This window comes from Mangifera indica, chromosome 14, assembly GCF_011075055.1.
Source record: "Mangifera indica cultivar Alphonso chromosome 14, CATAS_Mindica_2.1, whole genome shotgun sequence".
NCBI classification, from domain to species: domain Eukaryota; kingdom Viridiplantae; phylum Streptophyta; class Magnoliopsida; order Sapindales; family Anacardiaceae; genus Mangifera; species Mangifera indica.
In genome coordinates this window covers 6010169-6026919 of record NC_058150.1, presented here as the reverse complement: position 1 = coordinate 6026919, position 16751 = coordinate 6010169, and the positions used below count along the sequence as shown (strand labels likewise).

The following is a 16751-nucleotide window of genomic DNA, read 5'->3' as shown; positions in this document are numbered from 1 at the left end:
AAAAAATTGTTCCGATCTTATTTAGGAAATTATCACATTCACTCTATATATTTTGAAAGTATAATATCACCTCAACAATTTGTAATATTATGTTTACATCTCTTATTTATTGTGTATTTTGAGGGTATAATTATCAATTTTGGAACTATGGAGAGGTATATTAAAATTCTAAAAATTTTAAAAACACCTCTAATAATTAACAAATTCTAATTGAGCCCCAAATATATGATTATATGTCATTTATACTTCTATCTATATTTGTATCAATAATTTTTTGTTATTTTTAATTGAAATTAATATAAATTAGGGTATAAAATTTAAGAGTAAAGTGTTTTTAACTTGATGATTATTTTGCCTTTTCAATAATTTTATATAAAAAAAAAGTTAAAAATTTGTTACAAAATTTAATAGAAGAGTGCGAAACTAACTTTTTCAAACTTAACAGGTGAGATAAGAATTCATCATTTCAACAACCTTACGTGAGAAATAGTCATTTAGCCTTTTTCTAAGAATTCATCCTACTTATAGTGAATTGAATAATTTTATTTTGTTTGAAAATATTAATTGTTTTTCAGTGTGAGTCATTTGAGAAATACAATAACGGCCAATTGGATAATTTATTTTTAAATACTATTTTCAGAATTTTAGAAACGTGATAAAAATTTAAATCTAAGACAATTGAATAATAGGATCTGATGATAATGAAAGATGATTAGTAGTAAGACCAAATAGTGGGAACTTGCTCGTATTATAATATTATAATATGCTTTCTTTTTCACTTTTTATACTTACACATGCAATTAAAATTTAAAATATTAGTGCTACTCACATTTCATTTTCTTTATAGTCCCCCATTATGTCGACCAATTTTATCGTCTTTATTAGGGCTACTACACTAACATTTGAAATTACTTATCTACCCTTATATCTTCTTTTTTTTTTCAAATCAAAAGACTTGAAATTATAAATGGATTAAATTGTTCATCTTTATAATTTATGAAATACTTCAAATTAGAAATAGGATCAAGTTCTGTTGATGAGAAATTTACCTAAATTTATGTTCATATTAATTTTTTTTTTTTGGGGGGGGGGGGGGGGGGGGGGGGGGGGGGGGTTGGTGGTGGGCGGGGCGGGGCAAGTTCTGGGCAATTTCCGAAACATCAATGTCAAAACAGGCAAACGAATAGAGGAAGTGGCGCATGCATGGAAAGTGGGGCAATTGTTGGGTCAAAATTGCCAAGAAAGATGGTGGCCACCGAAATGGGCCCTATCCCAGTAGAGGAGGCGATGAATATTGGTTCCAACAAGCAACGCTATCAACATCATTCTTACAGTAAAAAAAAATAAACCATTTGTTCAAGAAAATAAATATTTGTAATTTTAAGCTAATTCCTCAGCCACACAACCCATCTTACTGGCTACTATTTGTGTCCCTATAAATACCACCCCAACCTCCACTCTCTTTGCATTAAGAAACACACAGCACAGCTTGTTGAGAGAAAGAGTCAGCCATTTGTGAGAGATGGAGAGCTTGAGTTTCCCAGTCATTAACTTAGAGAAACTAAATGGTGAGGAGAGAGCTGCCACCATGGAGAAGATTAAAGATGCTTGTGAGAACTGGGGCTTCTTTGAGGTATATTATATGTACAAGTTTTAAACTTTGTAATCTTTTGTTGACAATATATACGAGTGTAATGTTGGTGCTTAATGGGTTTGTTTTATTATGTTAAATTTATATAGTTGGTGAACCATGGGATACCCATTGAGGAACTTGACACTCTGGAGAGGAAGACAAAAGAGCACTACAGAAAATGTATGGAACAAAGGTTCAAGGAACTTGTGGCTAGTAAAGCTTTGGAAGGTGTTCAAACTGAGATCAAAGATATGGACTGGGAGAGCACCTTCTATGTTCGCCATCTCCCTCAGACAAACTTAAATGAACTCCCAGATCTCGATGATGAATACAGGTAAAACAAAATTAGAATAATACTATATGATTAATTGTTTAATTTCCTTTTGAATATCCTAATAGTGACTAGTTTGGAATTTTAAGAAAGGTTTCACTTTGATGCAGGAAGGTGATGAAGGAATTTGCATCAAAATTGGAGAAACTAGCAGAGGAACTGCTGGACTTGTTATGTGAGAACCTTGGATTGGAGAAAGGTTACCTGAAGAAGACCTTCTATGGCTCAAAGGGGCCAACTTTTGGCACCAAGGTTAGCAACTACCCACCATGTCCACAACCCGATTTGATCAAGGGCCTCCGAGCCCACACCGACGCCGGTGGCATCATCTTACTCTTCCAGGATGATAAGGTGAGCGGCCTCCAGCTTCTGAAAGATGGGCAGTGGATTGATGTGCCCCCAATGCGCCACTCCATTGTGGTTAACCTTGGTGACCAGCTTGAGGTTATCACCAATGGCAAATACAAGAGTGTGGAGCACCGAGTAGTTGCTCAAAGAGATGGCAACGGCCGCATGTCAATAGCTTCATTCTACAACCCTGGCAGTGATGCAGTTATCTATCCAGCACCACCATTGTTGGAAAAAGAAGCAGAGGAGAAGAAACAAGTGTACCCAAAATTTGTTTTTGAAGACTACATGAAGCTGTATGCCGGCTTGAAGTTCCAGGCAAAAGAACCCAGGTTTGAAGCCATGAAAGCTGTTGAAACCACTGTTAATCTGGGCCCAATTGCCACTGCTTAATTAAGAAAATGTAATTTACTGCTTAATTTTTGTGTGTTGATGTCGTGTGAAGCTTGGTTATGAAGAAGTCAAAGCTTACTGCAGTATCCATATCATTACTATTAATAATTTGTAGACAGCAACAGATGTAACATTATTTTATAATAATATTAATAGACCTTGTCTCCCCCTCATTATTTTATATTTTAGATCTCAGAAACTGTTCATAGAAGCAACAAAAATGATATAAAATATATCCTGGAGGGGAAATCTTGGTTGCTTTACACTTTCTGGTCCATTGAATTTCTTCTGTTGCTTAAGTTGCCATGAAAGTATACTGATTCTGAAGACAAAATACTGATAATCTTAATCTAAATCCAAATAGATAACATTCACAATAAAGCTTTTATATATTATCAGTAGATGTGTGTGCAGTAGCAGACCAAGAGATCATACAAAAGGGTTAAATTTAAATAAAAATAAAAACATACAGATCAATTAAAAAATCATGAAATTTAAAAAGAATCAATATAAAATTTTAAATATATTAAACCTATCATTTTTTAAGGTTAAGATTATTAAAATACTCAATTTTTATTAAAAAAAAAAGTAATTCAAAATTTTTAAACCCAATAAAAGTTAAATGACTTTCTTTAACCCCTTTGATTTCTTGATGTTATTATTGATTAAATCAATCAACCCTATCCTCAGAAAGTGTAGATGCTCTAATGTTAATTTGTTAAAACCCTGCACAGATGAGGTAAAACAAAACAACACCCAAAATTTAATAATCTTCTATTATACTTTATAATATATTTTCAAATGGATAATTCTGACTATATGAGCGGTTAGAACTCTCCCTAATTTGTTTAGTTTTTGAGAGGTTAGACTCTCTCCCCTCCCTTGATTAGCCTAAGACTATCCAAACAAAATCCAATTTTTCTCAATGTTCTCTCTTTTCTCAATCTCTCTTTTATGCTTGCTTATTGTGTATCTATTTATACATACTTTATAATGGTAGAATGCCCATAATTAATTGTCCAATCTGCCCATGGAGAACCTTTTAGACATAGCCTCTTAAAACCCACATTCCACAACACTAGCATTCAATTAAAGAATTAGTGGAGCTAATCATATATGCAAAGAAAGATATAAAGAATGTCTTTGTTGTAAGTGAAATAAGCAATATTTTGTAACTTTTATCACACCTGTAATCATCAGCCCCACCCCCCAAAACACAATTAAGAAGAATAAACATTACGGCTTGCCACTTTTCACGGATCACAAAGCTTTTGATGTCGGCAAAGTTCTGTTGCTCATTTTTATCAAAGATTTCGCCTTTCTTTGGTGCTTTGTCTGCATCATACAAATAAGAGTAAGTAAGATTGGTTATCAGGAGGAAAGTTAAGAGTAGGAAAGAAAGAAGGTAATATTTTTAAAATTAAATTATTAATTTTTCTGACATAATAATTATAAAATTGACTATTAAACTAAAATTTTGTTTATTTGATATGGTCGATTCGACTCTAAAAAAATCATTCAATTTAAAAAATGTTTCTTTGTTACTAAAAACAAGTTAGATTTCATTGTACTATCATTTCTTGATACAATAAAAATTGTTAATACATGAGTAATGGTGTGTCTACAAGTATCTTTGTAACCATTAGAAATGTTTCAAGGATGTATCACTTTCAACACTGAAACCATTCTAATAATCAATTCAGTTTTGTCGTTATGTTATGTATATTTATATTGAGTATTAAATTAAATGTTAATGATTATATATCACTATGTAGTTGTAACTTAAATCTTTTTTATTCTAAGTTAACTCCTTTGAAATGTCGTCTTAAATATTTTTTATATTATGTGTCTGACAAGGTCTATTGTACTCACAGGCCATGTTGTGTCTGACTAGCCCACAAGCCTTGTCCCAATACCTCTTAAATGGTGACCAAAAGACTTGTTTCCAATCAAGGTATAGTGATATCTTAAAATTCTATTATTTAACTTTTAAAAACTCAAATACTGATCCATGAGATAATTTTTGTTAAAAATCTTACTTAACATTAGGGATAAAATCGTCATTTACTAAAAAAATTTAAAAAATTAAAGTTTTATTATATTTTTCTCCCTCAGATTTAAAAATCTCGAAATTTTCCCTCACCCAAAGTTTAAAAAATGGTAATTTCACTATAGGGTTTTTTTTTCCCTCTTTTCTTTGACAAAAATCCACCATCTTCGGTCATCAACCGTCCTCCCTTCCATTTTATCTCTCCCTCCCAGCCTTTCTCCCTTTCCTCTTCGGCATAGATCGATGAAAATCGTTTGGGAATCTAGACTATTTCTTCTAAAAATCCAAATGATTTTCATTTGGATGCATCATCTTCTAGACAAAAAGATTGTTGCCCTCTTCATCTGAATTTTCAAACAAAAATCGTCCAGATTTTTAGATAATTTTCATTGATCCATAGTCAGAGAGGAAATGGAGAGAGGTCGACTGGAAAAGATAAGGGAGGAAGGAGGACGACATATAGTAAATAGTCACAAGAAAAAAGAGAAAAAAATTTGAGGAAAAAATTGTTATTTTTTAAACTTTAAAAAAAAATTCAAAAGAAATTGTGAGATTTTCAAATTGAGAAGAGAAAACATGATAAAAATTTAGTTTTTTATAATTTTTTTTATTAAATAACAGTTTTACTTTTAATTGTAATTAAAATTTTTAATAAAAATTATTTTATAAATAAATATTTAAATTTTTAAAAATTAATAAATACAATTTTAAGACTTCACTACAATTTGGATGAAACAAAGTCTTTTGGCCCCTAAATGGTTCACATGATTAACAGATTTGCAATACTGTCCTCAAAAACTGTGTCAACATCGACTAGGCTAGGCCATATTAAAATCAGGCAGGCGGGCTGGCTCGGCCTTCTGACGTCTCTACTTGCAATTGTGAAAACAAATTTAATAAACATTACTTTTGTGGGTTTTTTTTTTTTTTCCTTTAAATCCTGGAATTACTGGTTTTACAGAAATTGGATATTCCTTGAATAAGTTGTATTGTAGACTGGAAGGACTAAAACTTTGACGAGACACATGTCAAACACCCGACACTGAGATCTGATTATATTCAGTAAAGTTGCGCATCCTAATAGCATCTTTCCATCACCATTTGATTGTCAAATGCACTAGGCCAAAGCACTTATTCCCACCCAAAATTTATTACATTTTCAAATTGATATCTATTATCTATTGAAAACTTAAATATCCACTTATAAATTATTGAAGTTAACAGAATTAGTTAACATTATCTATTTCTTTCGTAGGTTTAAAAAACTAATAATTTCCCTCAAAATTAAACTTTAAAATGTTAAAATTTTCCCTCTAGAGTTTCTTTCTTTTCTCTCTCCATTTTTTATGTCATCACTAAGTGGTTTTACTCTATTTCCCCTTTTCAAATGCATCTATGGATCAAAAACATCGCATTTCTGACACATCTTTGGACAAAGAGACACACCAAAAATGCAATATTCTTCATCCAAAGATGCACCAGAAAAGGAGAGGAAGAGTGAATTCGACGACCGATGCTAAAAAAAAGAGGGGAAAAAGAAATAAATTCTAAGAGAAAAAATATAACATTTTAAAGTTTAGTTATAAGATAAATTGTTAGTTTTCTAACCCTAAGAAAAGAAATAGATAATATTTTATTATTTTTAATAAATTATTAATAAAATGATAAATTTACTCTTGAAATTTAACTAATTATGAGTGAATGTTTAGCTTTTGAATAGTTAAATACATATAATTTTGGGAATGCAATCAACTTTGGGCGGGAATAAGTCCTTTGGCTGAAACACTAAAGGGTCATTTAGTTATAACGTTTTAAAGATTACTTTGATAATCTATTTTTTATTACTTATATTATCTTGTTTTGTTTGTCAATCATAAAATATTACAGTAATCTTCTATTACTAATGCTAACGTGACAGGTAATATAGATGATAATCTAATTATTACATTTACCTTAGGTATTAAAATATTACCAAAGTAATATTAATTTTATTATAATTATATTATTATTTATTAATTTTTTAAGACAAAAAAATTTATTTTTAATTAATATAACAAATAATATAAAAAATATTTAAAAATAATTATATTCAAAGGTATTTAAATAAAATAATTTACTAGTATTATTTTATTACCGTTAACTAAACACATTAACTATTTATATCATCTATTTTTATCAAATTTTATCAACGTAATAATCATTTATACCCAATAATCATTTTATTAACTATTTTCAAGATAATCTCTCTATTTTGGTAATAAAACATTCCCTAAACCAAACGCCCTCTAACATGAACTTATGAGTTGGATCTTACCACCTTCTATAGTGGTGATTTCCGCATAATAAATGTCCACCAAAAAGGTGACTATACTGCTTTAACCTAACAGATAGCACGAAACTGTAAAAGAACAGGCTAATAATTTGCTATTTGTTGAATTGATGTAGATATTATTAGCAAATCTTAGTCTATTATATAAATTACAACACAAATTTTAATGTCACAATCAGAACCAGAAGATGGAACTCTATTTCGAAATGGGTTCGCTAGTCCATCAAATTACATTATAAAGATGAAAACATACATGCCTCTTCTACAGCCAACAGTTGGTTGATTAGGTTGTATAATAATAATCTCTACTAATCAACCAGTATTCAACAGAGAAGAGCAGCAAACTTCAATCATGCCGACCATTCAGCATCATTTAAAACTTTTACATAAAGCTAAAACTAACTATTGAATTTCGAGAAGAAATGTGCAAGGATCTACTCAGGGCAATGGTTGCATGTATGGAAAGACCGTTGTTGTTTAACAATAGTCTGCCAATATGAATGCTTTTTTATTATCTTGAAGGAAAAAAGAAGAATAATTCCGCTGCCGCTGAAATGCAATCCTGGAACTCATCATCTTTTCTTATTTATTCGAGAGCAGGACCTAAGATTATCATCCCCCTAATGGAAAAAAGTAAAAGATATTAAAAACAATTGGGTGTCTACCTCTTCAAGCAGGAAAATGACATTGGTAGATGCTTCAAGCTAGAGATATCAAACAACTCCATAAACCTCTGATCAGAAACTCTAGCTTTGGCCGCTGCAAAACGCTGGTACTCATCAAAGACAGAAGTGAGGCACCACCTTTGTAATTTTCTAAAGCATCCCACAAGACAACCAGTCCGGTGCTGGAGGAGGAAATGAAAACAACTCAGAATTTTGGTCTGAGCTACAAATGAATCATTACATAATATTTAAAAAATAAAAAATTATGTGCATACCTTCCCACGTTTACAATGAATTAAAACAGGATGATTCCTGATATCTGCATTGCAGACAAATTCGAATGAGTATAAACAAATTCCATATACATGATATTCTAATCCAATCCAAATTGAAATTAAGTGTAGCAAAGTTAAGTAGTTTTCATACCAAGGAGAACTTTGAGTGCTTCACGGATCATATCTTCTGGTATGTTTACAAAAGGCTCCTAAATACAAAATGTGTAAAATTAGAAATCAATTCACCATAATATATTCTCTTTTTCGTTCATGTCATCAAGAACAAACAGAAGGCACAATTTTTCAGCACTGTTATTTGCAAGCTCAATTAGAGAACTCTGCTAATCATCAAAAACCTATTGACCAAGATCAATCACATTTAAGAACCTAACTAGCTGCATTGCATGTAAGCATCAATCCAACATCCTCAAAAAAAGGAAACTGAACTCAAAGAATATATCAATATAAGCCTTAGTTTTATGATACATATGAGCTGGCCAATGCAGGATCAACCAACGAAATCATTGCCTTCAGTAACAGCCAGTTTATTAGAAAATGCTTGTTTGTATTAGCATCCTCAAGGCTAACCTGAATCTTAGGCAAAAGCTTACTTTACCCTTCAACCATCACTAATTTATCACCTACAATTTATTGCTATCTCAAGAAAACACAACTCTTTTTTTCATAAACAAATATAGGAAAGAAGAAAATATTTTACTTACTTTAAAATGGAAAAATTCTCATTTTTATGTAGCAAGACTAAGATTACAGTAAAATTTCTACCAAGGTGCTTCATGAAAGATAAGTCTTTCAAACCCATCCCTCTGGTGATACATATTAAATTATGAATTATTACTTAAAAGTGAAATTCCATTTATATAAAAGGTTCTCTTACCATAGCAATTCATCTATCGATCACTGCACCAAGATTGTTGCTATCAAAGATCTCCAAAGCATATAAGAAGAAAATAATTTAATACCTCTAAATTCCACGGTTGCCTTCAACATATTACGAACAAATTATTTATTTCATGTAATTTGCTAAGACCCATAGACTACTTTATGAACTTTAGATATCTCAACTGGGGTTACGAAAACACCAGAAAAAAAAAATGATAATATCTCCAAAGTACTACAATTCTATTAACATATATTAGATGAGAATGTGTTTATGCGGTTGCTTTTATGCGCATAAAACAACTAAAATATGATGGTAACTTACATGGAAATCAATAGTTGAAGATCATGATTACTTAAATGGAATTCAACTCAATTTGAAAGCATATAAGACTATATATATATTAATTACATCATTTCCACATATGAAGTTTCACCTTTTCAACCTGCCTAAAAGCATATGCTACCTAGTGTGAACCCCACCTATCAAGGCTTAGATAATATCTAAAAGGTTGGTTAAGTAGTTAGAATCATATTCCTATGTCAGAAGGAGATCAACAACATACTAGACAATTGCAGTAGCTTAGTCACAATGGTGACCATAATTTGAGTATCTGATAACAAGGATCATCCCTCACACATAAAACATAGTTTATTTGGATTAAGATTAATATACTTACCAGTTGATCAAACAATATTAAAACGAAAAATATTTCTTTACATACATATTCATTTCTTATTGGGGATCCAAAGAATTAAATTATTTTTATACACCTATGAATAATGGAATAAGCATTACTTGATGCAATTTATTGGAAAACATTTTATTAGAAGATAAAATTGACAAGGACATATGCATGTGATAATTGTAGATCATAAATAAAAAATTCACTGATACATGTCAGCCATTTTGCAAGAATTCCATCTATTTAATTTCTAATTCCAATTAAGAAACATTCACAAAATGAAAGCTACTAATTACAAGTATTCAACCCAATTTAAAGTATATCAATTATTTGTTTATTGAAATCACAAAATGAAATAGTTTAGTTGTTAATAATGTCAATTAAGGAGAATTATTATTCATTACCATCATAATGCATAAAATGAAAAAATATAAACAAATCTCAGCTTCTCTTCAAGAAGGTTAAGTTCATAAAATGACGAAATCTAAACCTCCACTTAGAAAGAGATGAATCAAATCACAACATTTAAATCATATAACATTTTGTTACTGATAATTTACAAGGTTAACTCTAATCACACAATTAAGCCTAAAACTGGAAGGCTTTTGTTTATGTATATATTTGCAAATATAATATTCCCAAAAAGAGCTCTGTGTACCTTATGGCCTTCAATCTCGAACTGAAAAAGCCTAATCCCATTGGACTTAAGAAACTCAGTGTTGGCGTCTGGGTACGGCTCTGGACACAAATATCTACACCAAACAAAATCCAAAACATAAACCTAAAATCAACCAAGACTTAAATATTTATTAACATTGAGGATGCTTACATGATAGAGCGAAGACGAAGAGTTTGGAGAAAGGGGAAGTTGACGGAATCTGGAAAACCAGACCTGAAGATACCATTATCGACCATGGAGAAGTTTAAGGGTGGAATAAGACTTAGTTCATCTCCGGCGATCGGAGGCAATATCGCCGGCGGGGAGAGGTCAACGAAGGAGGCAACTTCAATGGTTCCACACATATCTTCTTCTTCTTCCTCTACTGCTGCTGCCGCCTGTTGTTGATGTTGCTCTTTGGTTAAGTTACCTTGCAGTTTCATAATAACTTTGCAGAAAGAAAAAAGTAAAGATATGGGATCAAGAAGAATGTGATGCGTGGGTTCTGATACTAAAATCTTTTTGACAGTTAAAATAGTGGTGGCTCTGGCAGTTAATGGTGGTGGTGTGGTGATCATATTCATGGGTAGCTTTATATAGAAACATCTGAGGGGGGCGATGACAGGGAAAATTAGTAGTAGTCTGATTTTTTTTTCTTTTTTTCGTTTGAGATGAAAAAGGGGAATGGTTTTATTTATTTATTATAAATAAAAAAATATAAGTCGTGGAAAATGGCCCTGTTGCTGAGTTAGGACGTGGTCACACTCACGCGAGGTACTAAAGCGTGCCGTGACAAAACTGTTCTGCAGTAATTTTGAGCTTCATCTGTTTCATTGAATTTTGAGAAGAGCCATACAGCCTGATAGAGTGGTCAATTTTTTCCGGCACCCCTACCATGTGATGTGTGGTCAAGCCTCATTTAACAAAGTTCATGAGACTTGCATTAAATCAGTATTTTTAAAACTAGACCAGATTGGTTGGTTTGATTGATTAAATTATAAATTAATATATAATCTAGTTTAGTTAATATAATTTAATTCAGTTTATATATAAATATTGATTTATTTTAAATTCGATAATTTAGTTGAAGGAAAAAACTATTTAAAATTAACAATTTGTAATTAGTTTTATTTATTTATTTATATAATGAAGTGTCAATTGTTAAGTTAACATATTTAAAATTATGTTTTATATTTAAAAAATATAGTAAATATTTGATATTATTTAATAAATATATAATAATTTGACAATATGTTAAACCAGTTAATTGTTTGATGGAACCAATCAAACCGTAAACCAATAAAATAACTGATTTGATGACCGGTCTAGTTTTAAAAACACTGCATTAAATAAACAATTAGTTATACACTTAACATTAGTGTTTTTAAAATCGAATCTAACTGGTTAGTTTAATTTGATTAAACTGTGAATCAGTTTATAATCTGGTTTGGTCTATATATAAATATTAATTTATTTGAAATTCGGTTAAACCCAATAAATTCGTTGAACTAAAAAGATTATTGGCCAAAAGACTTATCCAAAGTATGTTATTTTTTCAAGTTTTCACCTATTAACTTTGAAAATCGCATTTACTTATATATAAATAGTTAATTTTGTTAGTTTTAAAAGCAAAATTATTATTTCATATGTAATATTAAAAATAAACTTAAATTTTATTTCTTTTCCCTCCTTAAACTCTAAAAATTAACTATTTTCCTCCTAGGCTAATTTTTAAAAATGGCATTTCCCCCCTAGGGTTTAATTTCAACATCATCATTTAGACCTCTCGATGCTTTCTCTCCTTCTGGCATTTCTCTCCTCTCATTTAGACCTTTGATCGGTGTCGACTGAAGCCGAAAAGACGTAGAGTTTTGTCTTTTCTGACTTCAATCGACATCGACTGGAGGTCTAGGAGAGAGAAGAAAGATAGTCGAAGGGAGAGGTCGCCAGCAATGGCGCAAGAGTTTGAAAACTAAACCCTAAAAAGATAAATGTCATTTTTTAAAACTCGGCCTAGGGGTGAAACGATTAGTTTTTATGTTTAAAGAGAAAAATGAGATAAAATTTTAAAGGGTTAGAGTTTCCTTAATTTTAACCGCTCATAGGTGGATAAATGAGATTTTCAAAATTAAGAAATATAAACTTGGAGAAATAGGATACTTTGGGTGAGAATAAGTCATTTGGCCAAAATTATTTAAAATCAATAAATTTGCGTTTACATAATACTACACAATTTTTGTCTTATTAAAACTTAAAAAAATTATAATTTGTAATATTTTAATTAAATTAATAATAAAATTTGTAGTTAATTTTTTTCTTTATCTATGTAATGTAGTGTCAATTGTTTAATAAATATATTTGAAATTATATTTTATATGTTTTATATTTCAAAAATATAATAAATGTTTGATATAATTCCAAAAATAAATAATAATTTGGCAATATATTGAACCAATCGAACTGTAAATTAATGAGATAAGTAGTTCAACCACTACTCCGATTTTAAAGACATTACTTAACATACAATAATTAGACATATTACATATATGCATACTAACCCATAATAATAGTAAAAATAATTTTATTATAAAACAATAGGAAATAGTGACTCTTAGCAATTTCGGTTATTCTCACGAGCTCCATAACATACCATTTTAGTCTCTTAATATCATCAGAGTACATTCGATCACTATCCTCTCACCATCACTAGATGACACCATTATTTTGTACTACTACAAAATAATGCCATTGACGTAAGTTAATAAAACTCTAGATTCAATGTGTTTGGATCTAAATGTCTTTATCATGTACTCATACAATTAGCCATTTTAGTTGTCACATAAATACATGATTGTAGGAAGGCAAAGAAGTGACTATTTTGCATCATTTACTTTTATTTTGTCGAATTCCAATCAGAATAGAGGCAAACTCAAGGTAAAAAATATGAATTACCCCCTCTCGGTATAAAAAATAAATATTTAATATCTTATTATATTTAAAAAATTACTAATTTAATATATCTATAATATCAAAATAATCCATAAAATTTCACATGAATCCTTATTAAATTTTATTATTTCTTAATTGATCTCTAAATTTTTATTTTTATATATTTTTTAATCTTTTTATATTGTATTTTTGGATTCACCACTAAATTAGAACAATTCAACAACATAAAAATAAACTTAAGTTTTCGACTAAAACCATTTAAAAAATATCTCTATATTCATTTTTTATTTTTAATTATTTGTCTTAGATGTCATCTGAGTTGAATTGTCTCTTCGAAACGGAAATAATTGTATCAAATAAAATAAATTATATGTCTAACCAATCTTATAATTATCCAACTAAATAAAATAAAATATTAATTTTGATATATTATAAAAAAAAAAAACTTGAATTTATATTATTTTATATACTAAATATCTTCTTCATTTAGGGTAATTTCCTGGATTTACCGTGTCTAAGGGAGGCTAGTAGGGGACGAGCTTTCAAGTACCCTCACATGCGCGTGTTACTTGCTCCTCTCCACCTTAACGTCTTTATTTCCCAAATCTTTGAGGTAATGCTTCCCTGCCACCACATCCATGTCACTCCCCCTCCGTGATCTGAAAATCGAACACTTGATCAATCGGGAGCAACAATCAGAGCCATACACTTCGAAAAGCCGCCCTTTCCATGCCCTTTCTTAAGTGTAACCGTGGGCCCAAAAAGAAACAAGCCTGGGGTGGTCCACAGCGTAGATAAGTTAAATTAGAAAATAAAAAAGGAAAAAGGTAAAAGAGAACATTCTAAGGAATATGCGGGAAGAGAATGTGATAGATCGGGATGCGAAAGCCCTGCGCCACGTACTTTTGGTACAAAGTTCACCCAATATCTGCAACAAAAGAATGTCCAACGGGTCGTCGGATCTTTCTTCTTCACCCGTTCACCATGTTGATCCTCAACCTCTGTGGATGATATGAATGTCATGAAAATGCTACTTCAAAAATAAAGAAAAATGGGCAAATAATTTCACTGTCCATCCAAAAAGAAAAGAGGGATAGGAGGTTGAATAACAGAGGGTTGAATCCGGGTCGGAGCATGTGGGCTTGGTGGGGTCAGTCAGCGGGCTGCTGCTATTGAAACCCCGCCATCCAAAATCAAAAGTAAAAACAAAACAAAACAATACAAAACGAAAGCAACAGAAAGGAGCATGGGCTGCCAGTCATAGTGGTAGTGGTAGCCGCTTGGTTTTGAATGGTTAATTAGCTTTTTCCTTAGAGAAGATACTCGGATTATTCCTTCTGCTTCATTCAATGACATGATCACTCTGCTTTGAACCTTCAACCTTACTAGAATGTATTCCTTTTTCACAATTAACGCAAAATTGAATGTAATAAATAGCTTATAATTCTACCTTTTTCTCCTGTAAATAAAGTTTCAAATGAAGATAAAAAGGGAATCCTAATTAGGGCTGGATTTAAATTGATGTTGTTTAAGTTTAAAAACAAATTCAGATTGAACGAGCTTGAAACGAGATCAATTCAAATTAATTCGAGTTTAAGCTTGAGCGTGAGAATAAAAAATTTTCGAATTAGAGTTTGAGAGATATTTGACTCGTCAATTTCATGAACTTAGAAAAAATTGATGTAAATCAACTTAAACGATATCGTTTTAACTAATACATATCAAAATAATATCATTTTAATTATTTTTTACTCAAACTTGATTTAATTTGAACTCAAGTTAAATTTGAATTCAGCTCCTCTCAAACAAATTGAGTTCAAATAATTTTAAAAAAAAAATCGATAAACTCAAATTCGAACTCAACTCTCCTTGAATCAAACTCAACTCAAATCTAACTCTACCCTTAGCAAGTCATATTATAAATCCTTCTTAGAAATCTTTTAATGCTAAGTCTTTTTTAAAACATTTTCTTCCATAAAATACCATAACCACGGTAGAATTTTTTTCCTAAAGATAAATATAATAATCTTAAATATAAAAAATTATCATAATTTTTTATTATTAATAAATTAAATAAAATAATATAAATAATAACAAATAAATTATCAAAATTATCTTTAAAGTTTGGAACAAACGCCTTTTTAAAGACAAAGCGGATGACTTTGAAGACTAACCACATTTAGTGGGATCCCAATAAGCTATGTCACTGCCTTGGCGGTCACAAGGCTTTGTTTGCTTTTGTACTTGCTTGTTAATCACTTGAGCGTGTCTAATTAAAATCCTCTACTTACATGTAGTGACAATACAATAGGGTGACAACAAATGAACTTCAAAACTATATAATAACATAAATTATGTAAATATCTTTTATATATAATTTATATATAAATAATATATCATCGTATAATTAAATGATTTTAAATTAAAGATAAAATAATACCTAATTATTAAATGATACGTTATCTATACATATGAATTATATATAAAAAAATAAACACATATAATGTTGACCATATAATAAATGTTGATATAGGTTTTTGAATTACAGATCAAATTATGTTGAAATTCCTTTGCATTTTATTGTTATTCAGTAGTCTTGATAACATAATTATTATTTAAATTTAATTATTATTATCATAATCTCTTTTGTACAAAACTTAAGATTGTGTCCTGATTAGTGAAAAAAATCTCATCAACAGGTGTAGGCCTAGATATGCTTTGAGCCGGCCAATCCTGAAAATTGATTTGGCTTGATTTAACTTGGTTTAAATTCATTTGATTCAAATTTGGATTGAATTTAAGCTAAAAGATTTGACTTATTTTTCAGTTCGAGCCAAACTCAAATCAAAAGGTATTTGACTTGGTTTGACTAGAATATGGCTTGAATTCGGGGCTTAAATCAGTAGTTTGAATTTGTAACTCAATTTGATTCAAATCAATTCAAATTGGTAATTCGAATTTGTAGCTCGAATAAAAAAATTTGAATATTATTTCGTTTTGCCAATAAATTATAAATTCAAAATAGGAATTTGAATCATACATTTGAACCATCAATTTGAGCTAAATTGATTTATAAATTTAAATAATTGATTTGAATTACAAAATTGAGTCAAATTTAAACCGAACTAAGTTAAGTTGTTTTTTATTTAAATTAAACTTGAATTAGACTTAATTTTGATTTATTAAATTATTTTTTATTTGAATCAAATCTAATCCGAATCCACCCTTATACGAGTGATACTATTGTAAGGGTGTGCACGGTGCCTTGACTTCTAACAAGAATTGAACAATTTTTATAAATCAAATTAAAAAGTCACTAAATCCTAATTACCATTTGAAATAAATGCCGATTAACTGGTAAAGAGAGTTGGTAGTCATGGCTCAAGTGTCATCCATTTGAAATAAGCGTTTTCCATTAAATTACAGAGAGAAATGGCAGGAAATTTCATCCATTTGCAAGAAATACCATTCGATTCGGGGATTTATTGGTTGATCTTATAATTATTGAATTAAATAATTTAAATTTTTAATTTTAAT

The 16751-nt window shown here is 30.2% G+C and overlaps 2 protein-coding genes across 4 annotated transcripts; one reads left to right on the top strand and one right to left on the bottom strand.

Annotated features, from left to right (window-relative positions):
* The first annotated feature begins 1447 nt into the window (after positions 1-1447).
* On the top strand, positions 1448-2886 carry LOC123195746 (1-aminocyclopropane-1-carboxylate oxidase). Its single transcript, XM_044609568.1, has 3 exons — positions 1448-1633; positions 1741-1967; positions 2075-2886. The coding sequence occupies exons 1-3, from the start codon at positions 1523-1525 to the stop codon at positions 2703-2705; spliced, it is 969 nt and encodes a 322-aa protein (XP_044465503.1). The 5' UTR covers positions 1448-1522; the 3' UTR covers positions 2706-2886.
* A 4363-nt stretch (positions 2887-7249) lies between these two features.
* On the bottom strand, positions 7250-10946 carry LOC123196470 (tyrosine-protein phosphatase DSP1-like). 3 transcript variants are annotated; one of them, XM_044610517.1, is made up of 6 exons: positions 10437-10946; positions 10266-10359; positions 8176-8233; positions 8025-8068; positions 7750-7931; positions 7250-7633 (listed from the first exon to the last, which is right to left on the bottom strand). In XM_044610517.1, exons 1-6 carry the CDS (start codon positions 10847-10849, stop codon positions 7519-7521), a joined length of 906 nt encoding a protein of 301 aa, XP_044466452.1. In that variant the 5' UTR covers positions 10850-10946; the 3' UTR covers positions 7250-7518. The 3 variants fall into 3 exon arrangements, with proteins under 3 accessions (XP_044466452.1, XP_044466454.1, XP_044466453.1); XM_044610519.1 differs by having other exon boundaries at positions 7250-7704; positions 7816-7931; positions 10437-10945; XM_044610518.1 differs by having other exon boundaries at positions 7250-7931; positions 10437-10944.
* Positions 10947-16751: the final 5805 nt, after the last annotated feature.